Here is a 22884-nt window from a genome sequence, read left to right on the forward strand (position 1 = left end):
ATATTTTGGGTGGGGGTGATGGGAGTAGTTCAGTTTGTAGGTAATTGTTACATTTTGTTCGAAATTCAGTGTTAGTTATTAAGAGAATAAATATAGTGGTATAGGTTGGTCGTGACCGGCCTCACACTCCTGTACAGTAGGTGGCGTTGTATGCACATTTCAGTTAGTTGCGATCCCCCTCCCCCCCGAAAAAAAAGAAGTCGAGGAAGCGAGCCGACGTTCAGCCTTTTTCTCTCGCGAGGAAGGACGCCGTTATCGGAATCCCTACAAACAACACGAGAATTCATCATTCACACGGTAATATAACCCAATCTAACACCGTACATATCTCGTGAGCCAGAAGTGGAGATACTGGGTGCTTTCAGCCCGCATTCAAAATGTTATTTCACAGGACTATTAATATGGTACCAACCGCAACATACATCTATTCCGCTGCCATGGACGGACATTGAGGCCTAGCTAGCTACCATTGCGTGATTGTGTCTTCTGGCTTTTAGCACGCTGCAGCTATTCCGTCTACAACTCGCTAATGTGCGGTAGCTAGTTAACCTGATGGAATGGCAATGGTTTTGCCCGGATACATCACATCTAACTACACTGCTATCTGTGACTGAATTTGTAGCCTGTTCTGGAAGATATTTGTCAGCGATATGTTTCCCTATTTACCCTGCATAGATACTAGCCCAGCTAACTAGCAACGTAGCGCACTCCTGCTAACTCCTCAGAATGGTTTCCAATTCACATTTTCAACTGTTAGCCAAGAACCAATAACAACTACAGTACATCACAATGCATTGACTAATCTAGGCCTATCCAGAATGTAAATGAGACTTGTCAGCAAGTTAATGTTCAGCTCACAAGCTAGCTAACGTCACATGCAATGGTGGACAGTCATGATTTTAGACAAGGCGGGACTCTTAAAACACGCCACTTCGATACAGCTACGACCGGAAGTGACTTTCCGTTACAGGTTAGGAGAGCATTTTCGCGAACCTTTTAACTAACCCTAAACTAATTATCCTAACCAACAGTGTAAATTATAACCTGCAACGAAACATTTACTTCCGGTCGTAGATGTGTCGAAGTGGCGTGTTTTTAAGGAGTCCCGTTTTAGATAGCTAAGAATCAATATCAAGAAGACCTATAATACTTGTATCTGCAACTTCGTCTTAAAAGTTAGCTTTCTAGCTAACGTTGTCTACAACCATGATCTAACTAATGTACATGAACAGCTCGTTGTCTGGAGCCTCTGGTCCATTTGCCCGTTTGATCAAGTTCAGAAATAATTTGAGTGCCTGTCATTTATAGTTGATATTGTCAACATGGTAATGACCATTACTTAGTTTAAATTGTTAATGAATAAAGTAATTTATATTTATACCCATTCACACACAAATCCACAAACCTATTTTAATTGAGGTAGTGGTTGACATTTTGTGCCACTAGGCACAACACAATAGCCCATGATTAGCAGGCAAAGTTAGACCATGACACATGCACTCACTGAACCATTCTCCAGTATATTCAACTAATTAAACATCTGTGTGGAACTGTGAAAGAAGAGCAATTAATGTGCAAACTGAACTTTTAAAATATGTTAATTTCAAGGAACCATAGGGTACATCATTCTCAGTAGTATAAAGTAACTTCCTCTCCTTTCCAGATGCACCCACATTAGGAATCTTGCTGAAGAAGCCAACACAATTTAGTAGCTTATAAATAATAAATACAGTTATTTGTCCTATGACTCAGACTAACTCAGGTAAAACTTCCCCCCAGCACACAGTGAACAGTGGGGAAAAGAAAAGGTTCTTTCTCAATTGTCCTCGATTCCAGGGCCCTGTCCAGAACACCCCCTACCCTCTGGACACTTCTGGAGATTTGAGAGGGTTGAACAGGTGTAAGCAATATGGCAAACATTTCTTCTAGCATGTCTGAGGTCAAGGTGGATCTATCACCATGTATACAGTACCTGTCAAAAGTTTGGACACCTACTCATTCCATTTTTTAAAACTATTTTTTACATTGTAAACTATGAAATAACACGTATGGAATCATGTAGTAACCAAAAAAGGGTTAAACAAATAGCCACCCATAGCCTTGATGACAGCTTTGCACACTCTTGGCATTCTCTCAACCAGCTTCATGAGGTAGTCACCTGGAATGCATTTAAATTAACAGGTGTGCATCAATTTTTAGTTCCAACCGCTGTGTCTTTGAGACGCATTGTAGGTGAACGGATGATCTCCGCATGTGCGGTTCCCACCGTGAAGCATGGAGGAAGAGGTGTGGGGGTGCTTTGCTAGTGATACTGTCAGTAATTGATTTAGAATTCAAGGCACACTTAACCAGCATGGCTACCACAGCATTCTGCAGCGGTACTCTATCCCATCTGGCTTGCGCTTAGTGGGACTATCATTAGTTTTACAACAGGACAATGACCCAAAACACACCACCAGGCTGTGTAAGGGCTATTTGACCAAGAAGGAGAGTGATGGAGTGCTGCATCAGATGACCTGGCATCTACAATCACCTGACCTCTACCCAATTGAAATGGTTTGGGATGAGATCGACCGCAGAGTGAAGGAAAAGCAGCCAACCAGTGCTGAGCATATGTGTGAACTCCTTTAAGACTGTTGGACAAGCATTCCTCATGAAGCTGGTTGAGAGAATGCAAGTGTGCAAAGCTGTCATCAAGGCAAAGAATCTAAAATATATTTTGATTTGTTTAACACTTTTTTTTTGTTTTCTACATGATTCCATATGTGTTATTTCATAGTTTTGATGTCTTTACTATTATTCTACAATGTAGAAAATAGTCAAAATTGAAAGAAAAACCTTTGAATGAGTAGGTGTGTCCGAACTTTTGATATTGTCTCAACGCTGCAACTCCCCAATGGGCTCGGGAGAGGCAATAACATGACCGGCCTAACCGCGTTCCTAAACACCTGCCTGCTTAACCCGGAAGCCAGCCACACCAATGTGCCGGAGGAAACACCATTCAACTGGCAATCGATGTCAGCCTGCAGGCACCTGGTCCGCCACAAGGAGTTGGTAGGGCGCGATCAGCCAAGTAACATGACCCAACCACTATTGAAACAAATGCATCCCAGACCCCAATCAAATTGTAATTGTCACGTGTACACTTTAGTGAAATGCTTAATTACAAGCCCTTACCAACAATGCAGAGTTAAAAATTATAACACAAAGAATAAAATGCACAAGAATGAAGCCATATGCAGGGTGTACCAGAAACATATTAATGCGCAGGGTTACTTGAGGTAGATATGTACAGTTGAAGTCAGAAGTTTATATACACCTTAGCCAAATACATTTAAACTCAGTTTTTCACAATTCCTGACATTTAATCCTAGTAAAAATTCCCTGTTTTAGGTCAGTTATGATCACCACTTTATTTTAAGAATGTGAAATGTCAGAATAATAGTAGAGAATGATTTATTTCAGCTTTTATTTCTTTCATCACATTCCCAGTGGGTCAGAAGTTTACATACACTCAATTAGTATTTGGTAGCATTGCCTTTAAATTGTTTAATTTGGGTCAAATGTTTCAGGTATCCTTCCACATGCTTCACACAGCAAGTTGGGTGAATTTTGGCCCATTCCTCCTGACGGAGCTGGTGTAACTGAGTCAGGTTTGTAGGCCTCCTGCTCGCACACGCTTTTTCAGTTCTGCTCACAAATTTTCTATAGGATTGAGGTCAGGGCTTTGTGATGGCCATTCCAATACCTTGACTTTGTTGTCCTTAAGCCATTTTGTCACAACTTTGGAAGTATGCTTGGGGTCATTGTCCATTTGGAAGACCCATTTGCGACCAAGTTTTAACTTCCTGACTGATGTTTTGAGATTTTGCTTCAATATATCCACATCATTTTCCTACCTCATGATGCCATCTATTTTGTGAAGTGCACCAGTCCCTCCTGCAGCAAAGCACCCCCACAACATGATGCTGCCACCCCAGTGCTTCACAGTTGAGATGGTGTTCTTCAGCTTGCAAGCCTCCCCCTTTTTCCTCCAAACATAACGATGGTCATTATGGCCAAACAGTTCTATTTTTGTTTCATCAGACCAGAGGACATTTCTCCAAAAAGTACGATATTTGTCCCCATGTGCAGTTGCAAACCTTAGTCTGGCTTTTTTATGGCGGTTTTGGAGCAGTGGCTTCTTCCTTGCTGAGCGGCCTTTCGGGTCATGTCGATATCGGACTCGTTTTTACTGTGGTTATAGATACTTTTGTACCTGTTTCCTCCAGTATCTTCACAAGGTCCTTTGCTGTTGTTCTGGGATTGATTTGCACTTTTCGCACCAAGTACGTTCATCTCTAGGAGACAGATCGCACCTCCTTCCTGAGCGGTATGACGGCTGCGTGGTCCCATGGTGTTTATACTTGTGTACTATTGTTTGTACAGATGAACGTGGTACCTTCAGGCATTTGGAAATTGCTCCCAAGGATGAACCAGACTTGTGGAGGTCAACAATTTTTTTTCTGAGGTCTTGGCTGATTTCTTTAGATTTTCCCATGATGTCAAGCAAAGAGGCACTGAGTTTGAAGGTAGGCCTTGAAACACATCCACAGGTACACCTCCAATTGACTCAAATGATGTCAATTAGACAGAAGCTTCTAAAGCCATGACATCATTTTCTGGAATTGTCCAAGCTGTTTAAAGGCACAGTCAACTTAGTGTATGTTAACTTCTGACCCACTGGAATTGTGATACATTGAATTATACGTGAAATAATCTGTAAACAATTTTTTTGAAAAATGACTTGTGTCATGCACTAAGTAGGTGTCTTAACCGACTTGTCAACACTAGTTTGTTAACAAGAAATTTGTGGAGTGGTTGAAAAACAAGTTTTAATGACTCCAACTTAAATGTGCATAAACTTCCGGCTTCAACTGTACATATAAGCAAGCGTAAAGTGACTAGGCATCAGGATAGATGATGATAAGAGTAAAATGAAGAACAGGGTAGCGATACTATATGTTTACTGTGTGTATGTCTGTGGCATCTGTATGCGTGTGTGTTATGCGTTTTGTGTGAATGAGTGGGTATAGCCTTGTGAATGTGATTTAGAGTAGGTGCAAGATGGGGTCAATGCAGTGAGTGGTGGTGTCTGCCAAACTCGTTAAATAACTCATTCTTGAATGAAGAGGTCCAGGTAAACAAAAGGCACAATCTGTGATTGTTTTCTTTTAAAACAAGCCCCTTTGTTTTGTTTGCTTATTACTGACAGTTATAAATTCACTGATGTTGGGGTTGAACAGCCTGAGAATGTCAATTCTCTTTTATTTGCAATAATGATGTTGTTTTGTGGCTCTCTGGCTTTACAGGTCTGAATGATGTCGGACCAAGATTTGGCAGAGATGGTACAGATAGCAGTGGAGGACTTGGGCCAAGGCGACCAGACTGGTAAGATCTTTATTAAAGACCACAAAGCTCTGTCCGATCACCATAACTAGGGCCATGTGACCTGACCAGGAAAACAATTAGGGGGAAATTGCTGGCTCAAGATAAATGTAATGCTAATCCCTCTGAAGTTGTCTCTTTACAGTCATTTGCCTGTATTGTAAAGGACCACTGACTGGCTAATGGTTCAGCTTTACTTCTGGCTTAAGTTGTTTTATCTTCATGGTAGCTATGAACCATTTGGGTACATTTGGTTAAATTGCTTGATTTGGAAGAGCTACTTATAAGCGTCAACAGTGCATCTGGTAGTTTTTTTCATGATCGTGTGTATGTTTTACTGTGCTTGACTTCATTTGGGATTTGTTTTAGATGTTTTGGACAATCATGAAGATTGTGATGACAAGCCTGACAGGAAAAGGCCAAGGGTGGACAACAGCTCCCAGGATGCATCTCTAAAGGTAGTTACTCCTGCACTACATCGTGGTCGTGGGTATACTCACCTTGCTGTGAGTGATTGGATTCAGTATGTACTTCCAAGCTGAATCACTCATGTGAGCATGTCAGCTTGTTTGTCCTATGAAAATAAAGCATAAATTGCGTTTATAAAGGCCTGCTTTAGTGATTTTTACAAGGTCTCTAAGCTCTCTGCATTGTAAAAGGGGAGCTCACTTCATCAACCACCAATGTGTAACATGTAGCACCCACCTTTTCTTACGCACACACAATGAACGTTCTTTCCCTCTGCCTCTTTCCCTCTTCCTCTCTACAGACCTTGTTGTATTCCATTAGCCAGACGATCTGCCAGCGTCTGGACAACATGGAGGCCAAGCTGCAGGTGGTGGAGGCGACGTGCCGGGCCCTGGAGAGGAAGCTGGATGCTGTTGTCAACAAGAACCAGGCGCCCATCCAGGTCCCCATGGTTGCCGGCTCCCCTCTGGGTGCCACACAGACCTGGAATAAAGTGCGTTGGTGAGTTGAGGTTTGGACCTGGACAAGTTCAGGTAGTCTTTCCCTGTTGTTTTATTCCGCTTGGTGCCTAATGAACATGACCCTGGTTAGGACTGGGGATCGTGGTGGGATAAAATTCTGGGACTTAGACTGGGACTGGTCAGGGTGAGATCAGGGTGGTACACTGGGGGACGATGACACTAGTTGACTTGTGCTTTATGAGGGTTAGGGAGTTGTGGCGTAGTACTCATTCTCTTACAAGTGAGTGCTAGAGTAGAATGTGCCTATTCCCATGAACACAATTTTGCACTGGAGTCTGTTGAGGTATTAGACACTGAATAATTCCCCGTCTGCCCCTGCAGTGTTGTTCCACAGACCAATGTGATAGTGAGCCAAGACCGACCGAAGGGCCAGGAGGAGCCAGTAACTCGAGGGGCAGATTCCCTGGAGAACCTCCTCAGCAAGTGAGTGGCTGACACCTGTTTTCTTCTGTCATCATGCAGAATGTAGAATTGAGTATAGAACAAACACTGTTGTGCATGAAACTGTGATCCCCACTAAAGTTTGTTCAACACAGAACCCTCATAATACAATGATACTCTGAACCCTGCAGAGTTTAGTGGCTCACACAGAACACAATGGAACACGTATGGGCTCGGCTCACGTCCCTGTGTTGATACGTGGCTGTAACTCAGCCTGTGTGTGTTTCTATGCGCGTGTGTGATCCGTCAGCACGGTGGGCGGGCGGAGGCAGAACACGTTCCTGGTGAAAGTGCCGGCGCCGGAGGACAGCCAGGAGGACCAGGAGAGCGGCTCAGAGGCCAGTGACTCTGTGTCCAACAGCGGCCAGACCAACAACGCCCAGAGCACCCAGAACGTCACCCTCATCACCCTCAACTCAGAGGGTACGGCGCTGTCAGAACACGTGCACACATACACAGAAACCAAGAAACACACACACAAACACATCCATATATGTATATGTACATATTCTTATTCATTCCTTTACACTTGTGTGTATAAGGTAGTTGTTGTGAAATTGTTAGATTACATGTTAGATATTACTGCATGGTCGGAACTAGAAGCACAAGCGTTTCGCTACACTGGCGTTAACATCTGCTAACCATGTGTATGTGACCAATAAAATTTGATTTGCTTTGAGAAACACATGCATGTTCCAAACGTGGCTTAAAAAGTGTAAAGAAACAAGTCACTTGATGAACTGTTCATCAGTGTGAATCCTGCTGGAGTCTTCTCAGTGAGACAGATACCATCAAACACATTTGAACTCCAATGCAGCTTGACTTTGATTTGTGAATGTGATATGTTGCCCGGCTACTTCTTGCTTAACACCCAAATAGTACAGTCTTAGCCAAAAGTTTTGAGAATGACACAAATATGAATTTTCACATCGTCTGCATCCTCAGACTGTATGATGGCAATTTGCATATACTCCAGAATGTTATGAAGAGTGATCAGATGAATTGCAATTAATTGCAAAGTCCCTCTTTGCCATGCAAATAAACTGAATCCCCCCAAAACATTTCCACTGCATGTCAGTGATTCTCTCGTTAACACAGGTGTGAGTGTTGACGAGGACAAGGCTGGAGATCACTCTATCATGCTGATTGAGTTCGAATAACAGACTGGAAGCTTCAAAAGCTTGGAATCATTGTTCTTCCTCTGTCAAACATGGTTACCTGCAAGGATATTGCTGCCAATAAGATTGCACCTAAATCAACCATTTATCGGATCCTCAAGAACTTCAAGGAGAGTGGTTCAATTGTTGTGAAGAAGGCTTCAGGACACCCAAGAAAGTCCAGCAAGCGCCAGGACCGTCTCCTAGTTGATTTAGCTGCAGGTTCGGAGCACCACCAGTACAGAGCTTGCTTAGGAATGGCAGCAGACAGGTGTGAGTGCATCTGCATGCACAGTGAGGCGAAGACTTTTGGAGGATGGCCTGGTGTCAAGAAGGGCAGCAAAGAAGCCACTTCTCTCCAGGAAAAACAGGGACAGACTAATATTCTGCAAAAGGTACAGGGATTGGACTGCTGAGGACTGGGGTAAAGTCATTTTCTCTGATGAATCCCCTTTCCGATTGTTTGGGGCATCCGGAAAAAAGCTTGTCTGGAGAAGACAAAATTAGCGCTACCATCAGTCCTGCATCATGCCAACAGTAAAGCATTCTGAGACCATTCATTTGTGGGGTTGCTTCTCAGCCAAGGGAGTGGGCTCACTCACAATTTTGCCTATGAACACAGCCATGAATAAAGAGTGGTACCAACACATCCTCCGAGAGCAACTTCTCCCAACCATCCAGGAACAGTTTGGTGACGAACAATGCCTTTTCCAGCATGATGGAGCACCTTGCCATAAGGCAAAAGTGATAACTAAGTGGCTTGGGGAACAAAACATCGATATTTTGGGTCCATGGCCAGGAAAATCCCCAGACCTTAATCCCATTGAGAACTTGTGGTCAATCCTCAAGAGGCAGGTGGACAAACAAAACCCCACAAATTCTGACAAACTCCAAGCATAGATTACGCAAGAATGGGCTGCCATCAAACAGGATGTGGCCCAGAAGTTAATTGACAGCATGCCAGGGCGGCTTGCAGAGGTCTTGAAAAAGAAGGGTCAACACTGCAAATATTAACTCTTTGCATCAACTTAATGTAATTGTCAATAAAAGCCTTTGACACTTATGTAATGCTTGTAATTATACTTCAGTATTCCATAGTAACATCTGACAAAATTATCTAAAGACACTGAAGCAGCAAACTTTGTGAAAATTATATTTCTGTCATTCTCAAAATTTTTGGCCATGACTGTACCACCTGTCTTGGTGTATAATGGTGCGGGGTTGATGTGTAGGGATGTTTCACTCTGTATCATTACCAGAGTAGACATCTGTGGTGAGGCATCTGTGGTAGCTATTGTCTCACTCAGACTGTTTTGAAGTCCTCGAGGATGATGTCTCACTCTGTCGGGACTCAGTGGCTTTCCCGGTGGTCACGGAGAAGCCTGAGGAGAGGAAAGGTTTTTGTGATTGAGCAAAGCTTCTGACTGCAGCGAATGCTGTTGTTTTTGTTATTGTTGTTTGGGCAGTTTTGAGTGGTTTCTTGGAGTTCCTTGGTTAGCATCAAAGACGTTATTTTGGCATACATTCATTCATTTGCAGATGCGAGTTTCCATGAGAATGTGTTTTAGTCAGCATTAGCCGAAAGGGCACCATGTTTTTCTCAAAAAGTTAACATGCATGCCTGGGTGTGTGTGCGGGATCCTTCGACTTCCCTCCATTTTACTCTCAATGTCACTGTCAGCTGTCTGCCTCTCCACACCTCTCATAGACAAAGTGAGCTCTCAGGTTACTACTCTTTATATAGATTTAAAATAGTCAGTCTGCTGTTTCACTGATAGGTTCCTTGTTGAACTCTGTAATGCTCCATGGAGGTGTCATGCAAATATTTGATAATGTCACAACAATGCTCATAATTACCTCCAGAAATGTATGCCGGTGTAGTCTTGATGCTCACCAGAAGGCTGTGCTGTGGTATCAGCACAAGCAGAGATTAGGAAGGTGTAGGCCTAGGCCTATCTGAAGTATTTCAGTGCATGCGCCTGTGGGATCTGTGTATATACGAAGACTACAAAAATACATATTCATAAAACATTGAGCCCAAAAACCCTCACACATGAAGAGGCGTTTGATATATTACAGCTGCTCTCCCTGACACACACATGCATGCATACATACATTCATGCATACATACATACATACATACATACATACATACATACATACATACATACATACATACATACATACATACATACATACATACATACATACAGTACCAGTCAAAAGTTTGGGGACACCTACTCATTCCAGGGTTTTTCTTTATTTGGACTATTTTCTAAATTGTAGAATAATAGTGAAGACATCAAAACTATGAAATAACACATATGGAATCATGTAGTGACCAAAAAAGTGTTAAACCAATCAAAATACATTTTATATTTCAGATTCTTCAAAGTAGCCACCCTTTGCCTTAATGACAGCTTTGCACACGCTTGGCATCCTCTCAACCAGTTTCACCTGGAATGCTTTTCCAACAGTATTGAAGGAGTTGCTGAGTACTTGTTGGCTGCTTTTCCTCCACTCTGCGGTCCAACTCATCCCAAACCATCTCAATTGGGTTGCACTCGGGTGATTGTGGTGGCCAGGTCATCTGATGCAGCACTCATCACTCTCCTTCTTGGTCAAATAGTCCTTACACAGCCTGGAGGTGTGTTGGATTGTTGTCCTGTTAAAAAATAAATGATAGTCCCACTAAGCGCAAACCAGATGGGATGGCGTATCGCTGCAAAATGCTGTGGTAGCCAATAAATCACAGACCGTGTCACCAGCAAAGCACCCCCACACCATCACACCACCTCCTCCATGCTTCATGGTGGGGACCACACATGCGGAGATAATCCGTTTACCTACTCTGTGTCTCTCAAAGACACAGCGGTTGGAACCAAAAATCTCACATTTGGACCAAAGGACAGATTTCCACCGGTCTAATGTCCATTGCTCGTGTTTCTTGGCCCAAGCAAGTCTCTTCTTATTATTGGTGTCCTTTATTAGTGGTTTATTTGCAGCAATTCGACCATGAAGGCCTGATTCACACAGTCTCCTCTGTACAGTTGATGTTGAGATGTGTCTGTTACTTGAACTCTGTGAAGCATTTATTTGGGCTGCAATTTGAGGCTGGTAACTCTAATGAACTTATCCTCTGAAGCAGATGTAACTCTGGGTCTTCAATTCCTGTGGTGGTCCTCATGAGAGCCAGTTTCATCATAGAGCTTGATGGTTTTTGCGACTACACTTGAAGAAACTTTAAAAGTTCTTGACATTATCCGTATTGACTGACCTTCATGTTTTAAAGTAATGATGGACTGTCGTTTCTCTTTGCTAATTTGAGCTGTTCTTGCCATAATATGGATTTGGTCTTTTACCAAATAGGGTTATCTTCTGTATACCACCCCTACCTTGTCACAACACAACTGATTGGCTCAAACGCATTAAAAAGGAAAGAAATTCCACAAATTAACTTTTAAGAAGGCACACCTTTTAATTGAAATGCATTCCAGGTGACTACCTCATGAAGCTGGTTGAGGGAATGCCATGAGAGTGCAAAGCTGTCATTGAGGCAAAGGATGACTACTTTGAAGAATATAAAATATATTTTGATTTAACACTTTGTTTTGGTTACTACATGATTCCATATGTGTTATTTCATAGTTTTGATGTCTTCGCTATTACTCTACAATGTAGAAAATGGTAAAAATAAAGAAAAACCCTTGAATGAGAAAGTGTCCAAACTTTTGAATGGTACTATGTACAGTGAGGGGAAAAAAGTATTTGATCCCCTGCTGATTTTGTACATTTGCCCACTGACAAAGAAATGATCAGTCTATAATTTTAATGGTAGGTTTATTTGAACAGTGAGAGACAGAATAACAAAAAAATCCAGTAAAACGCATGTCAAAAAATGTTATAAATTGATTTGCATTTTAATGAGGGAAATAAGTATTTGACCCCTCTGCAAAACATGACTTTGTACTTGGTGGCAAAACCCTTTTTGGCAAGCACAGAGGTCAGGCGTTTCTTTTAGTTGGCCACCAGGTTTGCACACATCTCAGGAGGGATTTTGTCCCACTCCTCATTGCAGATCTTCTCCAAGTCATTAAGGTTTTGAGGCTGACGTTTGGCAACTCGAACCTTCAGCTCCCTCCACAGATTTTCTATGGGATTAAGGTGTGGAGACCGGCTAGGCCACTCCAGGACCTTAACCTCTCTAGGGTCGGCGGGATGAAATCGTCCCACCTACGTAACAGCCAGTGGAATCCTGTGGCGCGTTATTCAAATACCTTAGAAATGCTATTACTTCAATTTCTCAAACATATGACTATTTTACAGCATTTTGAAGACACACTAACCACACTGTCCGATTTCAAAAAGGCTTTACAACGAAAGCAAAACATTAGATTATGTCAGCAGAGTACCCAGCCAGAAATAATCAGACACCCATTTTTCAAGCTAGCATATAATGTCACAAAAACCCAGAAGACAGCTAAATGCAGCACTAACCTTTGATGATCTTCATCAGATGACACTTCTAGGACATTATGTTATACAATACATGCATGTTTTGTTCAATCAAGTTCATATTTATATCAAAAACCAGCTTTTTACATTAGCATGTGACGTTCAGAACTAGCATACCCCCCGCAAACTTCCGGCGAATTTACAAAAAATTTACTAAATTACTCACGATAAATGTTCACAAAAAGCAGAACAATTATTTTAAGAATTATAGATACAGAACTCCTCTATGCACTCGATATGTCCGATTTTAAAATAGCTTTTCGGTGAAAGCACATTTTGCAATATTCTAAGTAGATAGCCCGGCATGACAGGGCTAGCTATTTAGACACCCAGCAAGTTTAGCACTCACCAAAGTCAGATTTACTATAAGAAAAATGTTATTACCTTTGGTGTTCTTCGTCAGAATGCACTCCCAGGACTTCTACTTCAATAACAAATGTTGGTTTGGTCCCAAATAATCCATAGTTATATCCAAACAGCGGCGTTTTGTTTGTGCGTTCAAGACACTATCCGAAAGGGTAAAGAAGGGTGACGAGCACGACGGGTGACGAGCACGAAAATTCTAAATATTCCATTACCGTACTTTGAAGCATGCCAACCGCTGTTTTAAAATCAATTTTTATGCAATTTTTCTCGTAAAAAAGCGATAATATTCCGACCGGGAATCTGCGTTTAGGTAAAAAGACGAAAGAATATAAAGCATCGGGTGGACTCGTGCACGAGCCTAAGCCCATTGTCCTCTGATCAGCCACTTGCCAAAAGCGCAAATGTGTTTCAGCCTGGGGCTGGAATGACATCATTCAGCTTTTTCCCGCCTTCTGAGAGCCTATGGGAGCCGTAGGAAGTGTCACGTTACAGCAAAGATCGTCAGTATTCAATAAACAGAGGCAAGAAGCTCAAGGAATGGTCAGACAGGCCACTTCCTGTAAGGAATCTTCTCAGGTTTTTGCCTGCCATATGAGTTCTGTTATACTCACAGACACCATTCAAACAGTTTTAAAAACTTTAGTGTGTTTTCTATCCAAAGCCAATAATTATATGCATATTCTAGTTGCTGGGCAGTAGTAATAACCAGATTAAATCGGGTACGTTTTTTATCCGGCCGTGTAAATACGGCCCCCTACCCCCAACAGGTTAATGTGCTTCTTCTTGAGCCACTCCTTTGTTGCCTTAGCCGTGTGTTTTGGGTCATTGTCATGCTGGAATACCCATCCACGACCCATTTTCAATGCCCTGGCTGAGGGAAGGAGGTTCTCACCCAAGATTTGACGGTACATGGCCCCGTCCATCGTCCCTTTGATGCGGTGAAGTTGTCCTGTCCCCTTAGCAGAAAAACACCCCCCAAGCATAATGTTTCCACCTCCATGTTTGACGTTGGGGATGGTGTTCTTGGGGTCATAGGCAGCATTTCTCCTCCTCCAAACACGGCGAGTTGAGTTGATGCCAAAGAGCTCCATTTTGGTCTCATCTGACCACAACATTTTCACCCAGTTGTCCTCTGAATCATTCAGATGTTCATTGGCAAACTTCAGACGGGCATGTATATGTGCTTTCTTGAGCAGGGGGACATTGCGGGCGCTGCAGGATTTCAGTCCTTCACGGCGTAGTGTGTTACCAATTGTTTTCTTGGTGACTATGGTCCCAGCTGCCTTGAGATCATTGACAAGATCATCCCGTGTAGTTCTGGGCTGATTCCTCACCGTTCTCATGATCATTGCAACTCCACGAGGTGAGATCTTGCATGGAGCCCCAGGCCGAGGGAGATTGACAGTTCTTTTGTGTTTCTTCCATTTGCGAATAATCGCACCAACTGTTGTCACCTTCTCACCAAGCTGCTTGGCGATGGTCTTGTAGCCCATTCCAGCCTTGTGTAGGTCTACAATCTTGTCCCTGACATCCTTGGATAGCTCTTTGGTCTTGGCCATGGTGGAGAGTTTGGAATCGGATTGATTGATTGCTTCTGTGGACAGGTGTCTTTTTATACAGGTAACAAACTGAGATTAGGAGCACTCCCTTTAAGAGTGTGCTCCTAATATCAGCTCGTTACCTGTATAAAAGACACCAGGGAGCCAGAAATCTTTCTGATTGAGAGGGGGTCAAATACTTATTTCCCTCATTAAAATGCAAATCAATTTATAACATTTTTGACATGTGTTTTTCAGAATTTTTTGTCGTTGTTATTCTGTCTCTCACAGTTTAAATAAACCTACCATTAAAATTATAGACTGATCATTTCTTTGTCAGTGGGCAAGAGTACAAAATCAGCAGGGGATCAAATACTTTTTTCCCTCACTATATATATATATATATATATATATATATATATATATAGCTAAAAAAAAAAAAGGGAACACTTAAACAACACAATGTAACTCCAAGTCAATCACACTTCTGTGAAATCAAACTGTCCACTTAGGAAGCAACACTGATTGACAATAAATTTCACATGCTGTTGTGCAAATGGAATAGACAACAGGTGGAAATTATAGTCAATTAGCAAGACACCCCCAATAAAGGAGTGGTTCTGCAGGTGGTGACCACAGACCACTTCTCAGTTCCTATGCTTCCTGGCTGATGTTTTGGTCACTTTTGAATGCTGGCGGTGCTTTCACTCTAGTGGTAGCATGAGACGGAGTCTACAACCCACACAAGTGGCTCAGGTAGTGCAGCTCATCCAGGATGGCACATCAATGCGAGCTGTGGCAAGAAGGTTTGCTGTGTCTGTCAGCGTAGTGTCCAGAGCATGGAGGCGCTACCAGGAGACAGGCCAGTACATCAGGAGACGTGGAGGAGGCCGTAGGAGGGCAACAACCCAGCAGCAGGACCGCTACCTCCGCCTTTGTGCAAGGAGGAGCAGGAAGAGCACTGCTAGAGCCCTGCAAAATGACCTCCAGCAGGCCACAAATGTGCATGTGTCTACTCAAACGGTCAGAAACAGACTCCACGAGGGTGGTATGAGGGCCCGACGTCCACAGGTGGGGGTTGTGCTTACAGCCCAACACCGTGCAGGACGTTTGGCATTTGCCAGAGAACACCAAGATTGGCAAATTCGCCACTGGCGCCCTGTGCTCTTCACAGATGAAAGCAGGTTCACACTGAGCACGTGACAGACGTGACAGAGTCTTGAGACGCCGTGGAGAACTGCAACATCCTCCAACATGACCGATTTGGCGGTGGTTAAGTCGTGGTGTGGGGTGGCATTTCTTTGGGGAGCCGCACAGCCCTCCATGTGCTCGCCAGAGGTAGCCTGACTGCCATTAAGTACCGAGATGAGATCCTCAGACCCCTTGTGAGACCATGGTGCAGTTGGCCCTGGGTTCCTCCTAATGCAAGACAATGCTAGACCTCATGTGGCTGGAGTGTGTCAGCAGTTCCTGCAAGTGGAAGGCATTGATGCTATGGACTGGCCCGCCCGTTCCCCAGACCTGAATCCAATTGAGCACATCTGGGACATCATGTTTCGCTCCATCCACCAACGCCACGTTGCACCACAGACTGTCCAGGAGTTGGCGGATGCTTTAGTCCAGGTCTGGGAGGAGACCCCTCAGGAGACCATCCGCCACCTCATCAGGAGCATGCCCAGGCGTTGTAGGGAGGTCATACAGGCACGTGGAGGCCACACACACTACTGAGCCTCATTTTGACTTGTTTTAAGGACATTACATCAAAGTTGGATCAGCCTGTAGTGTGGTTTTCCACTTTAATTTTGAGTGTGACTCCAAATCCAGACCTCCATGGGTTGATCAATTGGATTTCCATTTATTATTTTTGTGTGATTTTGTTGTCAGCACATTCAACTATGTAAAGAAAAAAGTATTTAATAAGATTATTTCATTCATTCAGGTCTAGGATGTGTTATTTTAGTGTTCCCTTTATTTTTTTTTGAGCAGTGTGTATATATATACATGCATACATGCATATATACATGCATACACCTTAGCCAAATACTTTTAAACTCAGTTTTTCATAATTCCTGACATTTAATCCTAGTAACAATTCCCTGTCTTAGGTCAGTTAGGATCACCACTTTATTTTAAGAATGTGAAATGTCAGAATAATAGTAGAGAGATTTATTTCAGCTTTTATTTCTTTCATCACATTCCTAATGGGTCAGAAGTTTACATACACTCAATTAGTATTTGGTAGCATTGCCTTTAAATTGTTTCATTTGGGTCAAACGTTTCAGGTAGCCTTCCACATGCTTCCTTGGGTGAATTTTTACCCATTCCTCCTGATGGAGCTGGTGTAACTGAGTCAGGTTTGTAGGCCTCCTGCTCGCTCACGCTTATCAGTTCTGCTCACAAATTTTCTATAGGATTGAGGTCAGGGCTTTGTGATGGCCATTCCAATACCTTGACTTTGTTGTCCTTAAGCCATTTTTCCACAACTTTGGAAGTATGCTTGGGGTCATTGTCCATTTGGAAGACCCATTTGAGACCGAGCTTTAACTTCCTGACTGACGTCTTGTGGATATATTGAAGCAACATCTCATCATTTTCCTACCTTATGATGCCATCTATTTTGTGAAGTGCACCAGTCCCTCCTGCAGCAAAGCACACCCACAACATGATGCTGCCAACCCTGTGCTTCACGGTTGAGATGGTGTTCTTCGGCTTGCAAGCCTCCCCCTTTTTCCTCCAAACATAACAATGGTCATTATGGCCAAACAGTTCTATTTTTGTTTCAGGGAACATTTCTCCAAAAAGTACGATCTTTGTCCCCATGTGCAGTTGCAACTGTAGTCTGGCTTTTTATGCCGATTTTGGAGCAGTGGCTTCTTCCTTTCTGAGCGGCCTTTCAGGTTATGTCAATATAAGACTCGTTTTACTGTGGATATAGATACTTTTGTACCTGTTTCCTCCAGCATCTTCACAAGGTCCTTTGCTGCTGTTCTGGGATTGATTTACACTTTTCGCACCAAAGTACGTTCATCTCTAGGAGACAGAACTCGTCTCCTTCCTGAGCGGTATGATGGCTGTGTGGTCCCATGGTGTTAATACTTGCGTACTATTGTTTGTACAGATGAACGTGGTACCATCAGGCGTTTGGAAATTGCTCCCAAGGATGAACCAGACTTGTGGAGGTCTACACATTTTTTTCTGAGGTCTTGGCTGGTTTCTGTTGATTTTCCCATGATGTCAAGCAAAGAGGCACTGAGTTTGAAGGTAGGCCTTGAAATACATCCACAGGTGCACCTCCAATTGACTCAAATGATGTCAATCAGGCTATCAGAAGCTTCTAAAGCCATGACATCATTTTCTGGAATTTTCCAAGCTGTTTAAAGGCACAGTCAACTTATGTATGTAAACTTCTGACCCACTGGAATTGTGATACATTGAATTAGAAATGAAATAATCTGTCTGTAAACAATTGTTGAAAAAATTACTTGTGTCATGCACAAAGTAGATGTCCTAACCGACTTGCCAAAACTATAGTTGTTAGCAAGAAATTTGTGGAGTGGTTGAAAAACGAGTTTTAATGACTCCAACCTAAGTGTATGTAAACTTCTGACTTCAACTGTATATAATACCATTCCAAATTTTGGGGTCACTGAAAATTTCCTTTTTTTCTCCTTTTTTTTGGTCAATTTTTAAAATAACATCAAATCTGTCAGAAATACAGTGTAGACGTTGTAAATGACTATTGTACCTGGAAACGAATGATTTTTAATGGAATATCTGTAAAGGCGTACAGAGGCCCATTATCAGCAACCATCACTTCTGTGTTCCAATGGCACGTTGTGTTAGCTAATCCAAGTGTGTAATTTTAAAAAGGCTAATTGATCAGTTTTATTGCTTCTTTAAATCAGCACAACAGTTTTCAGTTGTGCTAACATAATTGCAAAAGGGTTTTCTAATGATCAATTAGCCTTTTACAATGATTAAACTTGGAGTAGCTAACACAACGTGCTATTGGAACACAGGAGTGATGGTTGCTGATAATGTGCCTCTGTACGCCTATGTAGATATTCCATAAAAAATCTGCCGTTTCCAGCTACGATATTAATTTATAACATTAACAATGTCCACACTGTATTTATGATCACTTTGATGTTATTTTAGTGGACAAAAATGAGCTTGCTTTCAAAAACAAGGACATTTCTAAGTGACCCCAAACTTTTGTGTGTGTGTGTGTGTGTGTGTGTGTGTGTGTGTGTGTGTGTGTGTGTGTGTGTGATTTTTTTTTTTTTTTAGTATAGAAACAGACCCACACATAAAACAGGCTGGGAGCAGCTTTAGGGGTTGTATCATTACCATTATACTCTCACCCATGCCCCCTCTTTCTTTATAGATGACTTCCCAGCAGGTACGTGGCTTGGCGACGAGAACAATGCAGAGATGCGCGTGCGCTGCCCGGTGTCGCCGGGCGACATGCTCCACATCAGCACCAACTGCCGCACGGCAGAGAAGATGGCACTGACACTGCTAGACTACCTATTCCACCGCGAGGTGCAGGCCATCTCCAACCTGTCGGGCCAGGGCAAGCACGGCAAGAAGCAGCTGGACCCACTCATGATCTATGGCGTACGCTGTGAGTCACACACACCTTTTCACTCCAATACTCACACTGCTGTTTAACCCTGTACAGACTAAGCGGGCGGGTGGTCGGGGGGGGGGGGTCATACCAAGGGTCATTTAGCTATTTGATTTTGAATTTTAAGACTGCTTGAAGTATTTAAAAAAATGTATATACACTACCATTCAGAAGTTTGGGGTCACTTAGAAATGTCCTTGTTTTTGAAAGAAAAGCAACATTTTTTGTACATTTAAAATAACATCAAATTGATCAGAAATACAGTGTAGACATTGTTACCATTGTAAATTACTATTGTAGCTGGAAACGGCTGATTGTTAATGGAATATCTACATTGGTGTACAGAGGCCCATTATCAGCAACCATCACTCCTGTGTTCCAATGGCACGTTGTGTTAGCTAATCCAAGTTTCATCATTTTAAAAGGCTAATTGATCATTAGAAAACCCTTTTGCAATTTATGTTATCTACAATGTAGAAAATAGTAAAAATCAAGAAAAACCCTAGAATGAGTAGGTGTCCAAACTTTTGACTGGTAATGTGTGTATATATGTCTATTTTACATGTATTTGCAGTGCATTTGCAAGGTATTCAGACCCCTTCCCCTTTTCCACATTTTGTTACATAACAGCCTTATTATAAAATTGATTAAATACTATTTTTCCTCATCAATCTACACACAATACCCCATAATGACAAAGTGAAAACAGGTTTCTAGATGTTTTTGCAAATTTGTTAAAAAGAAAAAAACAGATACCTTATTTACATAAGTATTCAGACCCTTTGCTTTGAGACTCAAAGTTGAGCTCAAGTGCATCCTGTTTCGATTGATCGTCCAAAATTCAATTAATTGGACATGATTTGGAAAGGCACACACCTGTCTATATAAGGTCCCACAGTTGACAGTGCATTTCAGAGCAAAAACCAAGCAATGAGGTCGAAGGAATTGTCCTTAGAGCTCCAAGACATGATTGTGTTGAGGCACAGATCTGGGGAAGGGTCGCAAAAAATGTCTGCAGCATTGAAGGTCCCCAACAACACAGTGGTCTCCATTCTTAAATTGAAGAAGTTTAGACCCAACAAGATTTCCTGGAGCTGGCCGCCTGGCCAAACTGTGCAATCTTGGAAGGGCCTTGGTCAGGGAGGTGACCAAGAACCTGATGGTCACTCTGACAGAGCTCCAGAGTTCCTCTGTGGAGAAGGTTATCCCACCTCTGCAGCACTCCACAAATCGGGCCTTTGTGGTAGAGTGGCCAGACGGAAGACACTCCTCAGTAAAAGGTATATGACAGCCCGATTGGAGTTTGCCAAAAGGCACCTAAAGGACTTTCAGACCATGAGAAACAAGATTGCCAAGCGTCATGTCTGGAGGAAACCTGGCACCATCCCTATGGTGAAGCATGTTGTTGGCAGCATCATGCCTTGGGGATGTTTTTCAGCGGGAGTGACTGGGAGACAGGATCCAGGGTAAAGTGCAGAGAGATCCTTGATGAAAACCTGCTCCAGAGTGCTCAGGACCTCAGACTGGAGCAAAGTTTCACCTTCCAACTGGACAACGTCCCTAAGCATACAACCAAGACAACGCAGGAGTGGCTTCGGGACAAGTCTCTGAATGTCCTTGAGTGACCCAGCCAGAGCCCGGATTGAACCCAATCAAACATCTTTGGAGAGACCTGAAAATAGTTGTGCAGCGATGCTCCCCAACCAACCTGACAGAGCTTGAGAGGATCTGCAGAGAAGAATGGGAGAATCTCCCCAAATACAGGTTTGCCATGTTTGTAGCGTCATACCCAAGAAGACTTAAGGCTGTAATCACTGCCAAAGGTGCAAAGTACCAAGTAAAGGGTCTGAATACTTATGTAAATGTGATATTTCAGTTTTTTAATTTACTTTTGAATAAATTTGCTAACATTTCTAAAAAACAGTTTTTGCTTTGTCATTATGGGGTATTGTGTGTAGAATGAGGATAAAAAAAAAATCAGTTTTAGAATAAGGCTATAACGTAACAAAATGTGGAAAAAGTCAAGGGGTCTGAATACTTTCCGAATGCACTGTAATCCCCTATTCTTAGTACTAAACGGTCTCCATATATACTTCCAGACATTTTTTTTAACTGGGGGGACCTTCAGACGAGTCTTGTGAGGCCTATGGGTCGTCCTAGAGCTAAACGTGTTCATGAGAGTCTCACCTTTCCACAGAGGGGTCATATTAGTGTTTAGTTCAAATTGTTTGAACGCTACGTACAGAAGTTAGCAGATCGGATCTTCCATCAGACGAGTCCCAAGCCACTTGTGGGGGTCTAAGAACAAAACTGAGAACACCATCGTGTTCGTGGGAGTCTTTCTTTCCATAGAGGGGTCATAATAGTTTTGTAGGCCAAACCGTTCAGATGCTACAGACAATTCTTTTTAGAAGACCCATTTTCGGGATGTCTCATGGTCTGACAAACACCGTTCTAGCTCTGTCACCTTTCACCGCATATGCAGAAGTGCGACATCGGCGGAGGAGGTGGGTTGAGACGCATCCAATGCAAAAAAAAAGTTATCTTGCTTAAACTGACTGATTTAAAAAAAAAAATATTATGCTAATAAGATATCTACGGGGGCGTGGACATTGACTCTAGGGGTTAACCAACTGACAGAAAACCAACTAACTGACCATCAAATTCCCTTCCATTGACCAACTGACCATCTCAACCCCTGCCATTGAGCATCTGACCAATCTATCCCCATAGATGTATCATAGGCAGGGCTCAATCACTTCACCCTTTAGCCCTTAGGTTCCCAGCGGAGGGAGACAGCAGATGGGAGGGGAGCCAGCGGAGGGGAAACAGGGACAGGGAGGGCAGACAGCGGAGCCAGTGGAGGGGAGACAGCGGAAGGGAGGAAGGGGAGGGGAGACAGCAGAGGGGAGGGAGGGGAGACGGCGGAGTGGAGACAGGAGGGAATCTAGTCAAGCGGAAGGGAGCCAGCGGACAGGAGGGAGGGTGGACGTGGCTGAAGGAGTTTTTATTGGGAGTAGTCCCGTGTGTGTGTGGTGCACAGGAAATGGACTCTGTCACCCCACATGTATTACTGTCTGCTGATCGCAGGTGCTGTGTGTGTTCGTCTACTTGCCTTATGTGATGCAGGTGTTTTGTTTTGTGTGTCTATGTAATTCAGGTGTGTATGTTTGACCTGTTTGTCTGTGTACCTGTTTCCTCATGCCCTAGTGGATTGGTCACAAACCTTTTCTGAGCCAAGATTATTTTCTGAGTCAAAATGAAGGCCGAGATCTACCACTCAGATTTGTTTCTAAAACATTACTTAAAAAACGTAAGCCTATGTAACATTAACCTCTTAAAAATGGGTCTGTAGCAATGAGGTTTGTGTAGTTGGCTATAGGCTCAATATTAGCTATTCTTAAATTGCCCTGCCAATGTTGTTCTTGTCAGACCATTTAAAAATAATTTTGTAACTATATATTATATCCTAGAGCTAAACAACTGACATGTATGTGTTTGTGAGAGTCTCACCTTTCCACAGAGGGGTCATATTAGTGGGTAGTTCAAACTGTTCGGATGCTACAGACAGAAATTGGCAGATTATATTTCAAAACGTGAGGTATATGATCACACTGGTCATCGATCGTTTATTGTATTACTTGAGGCATAAATTGAAGTCATTTGCAGTTTCTAAAAAAAAACTATGAGAACCGCTGCACCAAGTCATGTTGTTATACATGTGACCAGAGAATGGGAAATACTCCTCGTTGTTAGAAAGACACAACATCTGACTTGACCCTCTATGCACTCTCACAGGGCCCTACACACTCACTGACACT

At 42.8% G+C, this 22884-nt stretch overlaps 1 protein-coding gene across 6 annotated transcripts in view; it reads left to right on the forward strand.

The window, feature by feature from the left end:
* Positions 1-216: 216 nt before the first annotated feature.
* Positions 217-22884, forward strand: part of banp (BTG3 associated nuclear protein) — a 91179-nt gene continuing 68511 nt past the window's right edge. Inside the window, exons 1-8 of one of the 6 annotated variants that reach the window (XM_029758782.1) lie at positions 217-297; positions 3573-3653; positions 5352-5430; positions 5797-5885; positions 6197-6396; positions 6738-6839; positions 7108-7280; positions 18821-19060. In XM_029758782.1, the coding sequence (XP_029614642.1) occupies positions 5358-5430; positions 5797-5885; positions 6197-6396; positions 6738-6839; positions 7108-7280; positions 18821-19060 (877 nt within the window). In that variant the 5' untranslated portion in view covers positions 217-297; positions 3573-3653; positions 5352-5357. The other 5 variants (XM_029758778.1, XM_029758779.1, XM_029758781.1 and 2 more) reach the window with 5 other exon arrangements.

The sequence above is a fragment of the Salmo trutta genome, chromosome 7 (assembly GCF_901001165.1).
Source record: "Salmo trutta chromosome 7, fSalTru1.1, whole genome shotgun sequence".
Taxonomy (NCBI): domain Eukaryota; kingdom Metazoa; phylum Chordata; class Actinopteri; order Salmoniformes; family Salmonidae; genus Salmo; species Salmo trutta.